The following is a 6,000-nucleotide window of genomic DNA, read 5'->3' on the forward strand; positions in this document are numbered from 1 at the left end:
CCCCAACCTCCTATATCTAATGTTTACATACACAAAAAAGGCAAAACCATATCTAATATTTTCCATACAAATAAAAACTAGCAAACTGGAAATAGATAAAGATGAAAACAATTACCTCTATAAAAATCGATCTCGCTTACTATTTGTTTTTCTTTATCAAAATCGACAGTAAATTGATTCATGTTTTCATAGCCACGCTCAACTTTCTCCATATTTGATGTTTTCGAAGCTTCATTTATTCTGTAAAAATAGAAGTCATTTTTCATCTCATTTCTAATTATGATATGCATGAAAACAAATAAAAACAACTAGGGGAAAATCAAATAATGGGAAGTTAGTGAAGAGTCATAGCCTACTTACTTCTGTAACAGTGGCTTGGCGTTCTGCAAAATTAAAAAAAAAAATGAGTGAGTGAAAAATTGAAAAAAAAAATTAACCAAAAAATCAAACCAGTATTTATAACAGTATTATACATATTTTTGTATCTCTTAAGACAGAACAGCATCAGCATATAATACAGCTACCTGATAAGCAGGGTACAAAGAGGAACCAAACAGTTTTCTGCTTAGGGGGCATAGTGTATTAAAAGCAAATGTGATATCTCAAATGTCATTTGCTGTATATATCTCATAATGAAACTTCAAATAAACAATGAGCTACGTAATACAGTCAAATAGAAAATTACCCCAGTGATTTGCTCCCAAAGCTTTTTAATCGGTGGAGCACAGTTTAGTGAATAATGATGTCCTTCCATTTCACTGTTACTTTATTTTTAACATGGGGATCCTGTGCCAAGGGTGGCCCAACATCCTGCCAGTATAACAAAACTTTAAAGTTAATGATACACTGTAGGTCACAGATTTGCTCCCCATGCAAGGCATGGGGCATAAAGGTGATGTCCAGACATATCATACTCAGACCTTTTTTGCCACCAGTCCAAATGCCATCTTTGATGACAGGTCTCATCACTCCAGCTGTTGCTGGTTACATACCCATTCAAATAAGTGCCTCATTGGGGTTTTTTGCTTACCTTTTTTTGGTTTTATTATTTTTGTTGTTGTGAGGTTTCATGTCATCCAAAAAGGGTAAATGCTAGTATGGGAGACAGATTCCTCATAAAGACCATCACGAGCAGTGCTTGTTTTGTTTAGGACCTTCTCATGACCATACATCCTGTAACATTTGTCAGGCTTTTTTCCCAAAGACCTTATGTAGTCATCTTTCATCCTTCACCATCTAAACCTTTTATTGAAAGATGCTATGGAAGGTACTTTCTGGCCTAAGGGTTATCCATCTTCGAAGAAGGCCATAAAAGTCAGGTCAGATTCTTCAGCACTTCCTCCACTAGACATCTCTCTTGAAGCTGGTGAAAGCCTGGAGGATCTTCTGGTTCCTGGGCTGGATTCCTCTGCTGCAACCAGTTTGGAGGCTGGCACTGATTTGATTTCTCACATATCCTTGGAGGCCTTGCAGATGTCTGCTTCAGATTCTCAAGAGGAATCACATCTGATTATTACCAAAAGGCCTATGGGGGGGGGGGGTCCTCAGGCTTCTAAAGTCATTTTTTTTTGTTATTCTTACTATGGTAAGAGTCTTCCTTCTGTGGGCAAGGCTCACTCTATAAGGTCTGTGGCTTCCTCTGGTGCTTTTTTTTCAAGGGTTTGGATACTAATTCTCTCCTTGAGGCAGCTACCTGGTCTTTGGTACATACCTTTACCAAGCACTACAAGTTAAATGTCATTTCCAGGACTAGAGCTGATTTTGCTAGTGCCATTCTTCATGCATTCCTAGAGGGCTCTGCAGGCCCTTCTTCCTCCATATTTTCTTCCTGAAATTTTGCACTCTCCCTCACATTAAGAATACCACAACAGTGATATGGAAGGATATAGTGCAGGTGTGTAAAATCTTACCATAACAGTAGATGTCCTGCTCTTCACTGTTGCAGTATGCACTCCCATCCTCCTCCCCTTGGTCTTTTGCCCCTCTGGATGTGTATGTTACCCTCTGGCATCCTATGGATGGCATTCCTCCTTAGGGTCTCAGTTCTGAGAATGATCCATGCGGATGTCACCTTTATGCCCTAAGCTTTGCGGACGGTATGGCATATCGTTAACAACTTAAAGTCTTTGGTCCGTATGGGTTTTCCCTAGGTACTCTGGTTTCTGCACACATCTCTCAAAAACATGCTAGTTAATTGGCCCTTCTGTTTTACCATACTAATTGTATTTACCGATGCCCTTGTGGTCTTGATCTTCAATAAATAAAAAAGAGTCTTAGAAGGACTAGTTCCCTTTCCTGAATAATAAGTAAATAAAATTAAAACAATAAATAAGGCTGGTACAGTGTGACAGAACATTGAACAAGATCAAAAGAAAAAGTATATTATCTTAGTCATTCATTAATACTGAACACGTTTCACAGTTTTCTTGTTACCTGACTCAGGTATACTTTTAGGTTACCTTTAATAAGGTTACCATTTTGATCAATCAGGTACTTGAGTTATCCTTTGTTTGCCTTTCCCAGTTACCATTTCAGACTATCTGATGATTCTGTTATCCAGTGTTAGACTCATCTATTTACAGCCGTGTATCAGACCAACTTATCTAACTGATGCAGTTGTGCAAAGTTAGAATTTTTTTCAAAAAGTCTAGGCAAGGAATATGGTGAGGTTTAAAGCAAACATAGCTGCCAGCTATTATATAGGTTCATAGGTTTATATGTGTTTACTAGGTTAATGACCACAAGGGCCTTTTTAAGCCTAGCCATGCATCCCAAATCTCTGACAAGTTCTGATACCCTTGATAAGTGTAAGCATGGGCCTGGGAGATCAACTATTTACAGGTTACCTGTTTGAATCAGAGACATAGTTGCCAAACCAGGGATGAATTTCTGGTTTCCCATTCAATTGACCAAGTTGCACTTGAATTGGATTAGGGAAGGACTCTGCTTCACATGGTTCAGGAGCCTGTTCCATAGATGGGGTAGTCTCTGGGATACATACCTATCTCTCCAGCAGGTCCTATTTATAGCACAGGCAAAGTTTAATTTGTAGATATACAGGAGGTCCATCAGAGTGGGGTCTGACAATGCCCTTTATGCCAGGCATAGATCTCCCCCCTCCAAAGCCTGTAGGAGACAGAATACAGGGATATGGCCTTGAGGAGGTCTGGATAGGATATATTACTTATGGCCTGTGTTCTTTTAGTGAGGAACCTCTGTGGACATTCCAGTTGTTGGATATGATTGGTTAGGTACATACCAAAGGGGGCGCTGTACTCAATGATAGGTCTGATGAATGCCGAATACAGTGGAATAATGACTTCCTTGGACTTAGATGCCATACCTTTGCTTATAAGTTGCGCAACACAGAATGATTTCCTCACCACTGTAGACACATGATGATCAAAGGATAGATTACTATATATGTGTGTCCTTAAGTCCCTGACTGCAGGGTCAACTCAAAGGGGTGTGTTGTCAATGTGATAGTTACCAGGAATGGATGACTTCCCAAAGGATACTATTATGCATTTCTTGGCATTTAGTTTTAGTGCATGACTCTGACACCAGTTATTTGTCTGTGTAAGCCCCTCCTGGAGAACATTTGTGTCAGTGTGAGATTCAACGACAGCTCATAATTTGCAATCATCTGCAAATTTAGTCAGCCAGAGACCACTGACATTGGCTTTGACTTCCGAGAAGTAAATACCAAGCAAGAGTGGTCCAAGGACTGATCCCTGAGGGACTCCACTTATGACTAGCTGATTTGTACAGGTGGGCTCCCCAATTCTAACTTCCTGGGTTCTGTCTGTGAACCAGTTGGCTATCCACTGTGTGACATATGGGTTTGCACCTAACCTCTGGAGTTTGTCAACAATGCCCGAGTGGGGTATTGTGTCAAATGTTTTGGCCGGGTCAGGGTAGGCAGTGTGAACAATTTTGCCCTCATCCAATGCTTTGTTGACCTTCTCAAAGAAGTCCACCAGGTTGAGTAGGCATGATATGCCCTTGACGAAATCAAACTGGGTTGGGTCCAGTGTCTGGAGGTTTACTGTATCTCTATTGACCATCTCCATGATAATTCTTTTCATGGCTTTACATATAAAGCTAGTGAGACTTATGGGTCTGTAGTTTCCAGGGTCTGCAGATGACCTTCCTTTTTGCAGAAGGATGACTGTTGCCTTTCTCCATTCATGAGGCACAAAGCCTATTTGCAGGCTACAGTTAAATAGTAATTCCATGTTTCATTCTATTTAGAAGACATCCTGGGATATTGTCTGGGCCCACTGATGCTGTGTTCTTGGTCTTAGAGAGAGCATTAAGGACCTGTTCCCTAGTGATAGTAGGGAGAGTTATATTTGATGATATTTCCTGAGTGAAGGCTGAGGGGGAGAGAGGAGTAAAGTTGAAACAGAAATCATTGGGCAACAGTGGCATGTTTCTTTGTTTCTTATCATTGGCTATCTACCTATAGTAACTCAATAAGGTTTTACCCCAGGATATATGGACATATGTGACATTTTAACCATATATAATATAAAAAAAATCAAATTTAGAAATTGGTGTGTTATATCACAAACATGACTGATAATAAAATCAGCATCACTCGATGATCTCTTCATCAGTTCATTATGCAGATAAAAATAGTCACTCTCAGTACAAAATCAGTCAAGTATCTACTGCATATGGAATCTCCAGTTACATTTATTTATATATAAACAACAAAGACTATCAGTGATAGTGAAAGTGGAGCATCTTCATGGGAAGAAGATGACAGAGAAACTTTTCCTAGACTGCCAGTTGCAGCAAACCCAGAAGCATTTCATAAAACCTACTCAGAATCGAATGGACATTATACCAATACCAGGAAAAGGGGTTGGAACAATCCAGAACGCCAGAGAGACTCGGGCGATGGACAACATAAGAAAGGTAGATGGACATAACTTACATAGTAATTATGTTGTTAACTTGTCTAGTTACAAACTAGACAAGATAGAAATGTCTGTTTTAGAGAAGGGTTTAAAATTTGTCCCCACATGCTTACCCAAAAAGTATGAGGTTAAAACTGAATTGTTCCAACTATGCCGAAAAATGCATTTAAAGGAACACTTCTTTAGATTAAATAAAGCAACTGAGTTAGATACTAACTGTGATGTTTTACTTTCATTAGATAGTGAAACAGAAAGTGAAGAAAGTTTTTATTCATGTGCATCGGGTAGTGAAGATGAAAATAATGCTTATGACTTACTAAATACACATATGCTTAAAGATAATAACTATTTTTACCTCCATGTAAAAATTCTAATATAGTACGCTTTGAATCTCTACTGAATACAATGTTAGAAAAGGAAATAGAGAGCTTTATGAATAAAAAGCATACTTATAATCTAACAAAATTGGAATGGGAAAAGCTGCAACAACTGAGTAAAAACTGTAATATAGTCTTTAAACAAGCAGACAAAGGGGAAAATTAGTTATATTAAATTCTCATGATTATTATAGTATGTGTATGCAACATCTAGATAACAACAATGTATATTGTAAAACTAACATTAATCAGCTATGTCAAGCAGAAAAAGATTTTGAAAAATTATTACAGAAAGGTGTGAGATTACACTATCTAAGTCAAATGGATATAAATAGAAAAATAAATGTAAAGAACAGAAAAATTGCAAAATTCTTTTGCCTACCTAAAATTCATAAAGATCTGAACCGACCACCTGGTCGGCCTATTGTGTCAGCTTTTGGATATTTTACTTATAATCTTTGCACCATGTTACATGAAATACTGATAAAGAAAGTTCTGTTGTTACTTTCTTATATACAAGATTCATATGATTTCCTAAGGAAAATAAAAGATATATATTGGGGTGAAAATATGTACTTTATTACGGTGGATGTAGAGAGTCTCTACACCAATATTTCCCATATTTTGGGCTTGGAAGCTATAAAATTCTTTTTGAATGATAGTCCTAAAACATATTATGTCCTGGAACTGGTAGA

At 38.0% G+C, this 6,000-nt stretch overlaps 1 protein-coding gene across 2 annotated transcripts in view; it reads right to left on the reverse strand.

Moving 5' to 3' along the window:
* The window catches only part of TRIM55 (tripartite motif containing 55), a 1,312,971-nt gene that overhangs the window by 768,980 nt on the left and 537,991 nt on the right, over window positions 1-6,000 (reverse strand). For both annotated transcript variants that reach the window (XM_044067375.1, XM_044067376.1), the window contains exons 6-7: window positions 361-383; window positions 116-240 (exon numbers count right to left, since the gene is read on the reverse strand). In XM_044067375.1, coding sequence (XP_043923310.1) covers window positions 116-240; window positions 361-383 — 148 coding nt within the window. The remainder of the gene's footprint in view (window positions 1-115; window positions 241-360; window positions 384-6,000) is intronic.

Source organism: Protopterus annectens, chromosome 3.part1, assembly GCF_019279795.1.
Source record: "Protopterus annectens isolate FY-2018-M chromosome 3.part1, PAN1.0, whole genome shotgun sequence".
Classification (NCBI taxonomy): domain Eukaryota; kingdom Metazoa; phylum Chordata; order Ceratodontiformes; family Protopteridae; genus Protopterus; species Protopterus annectens.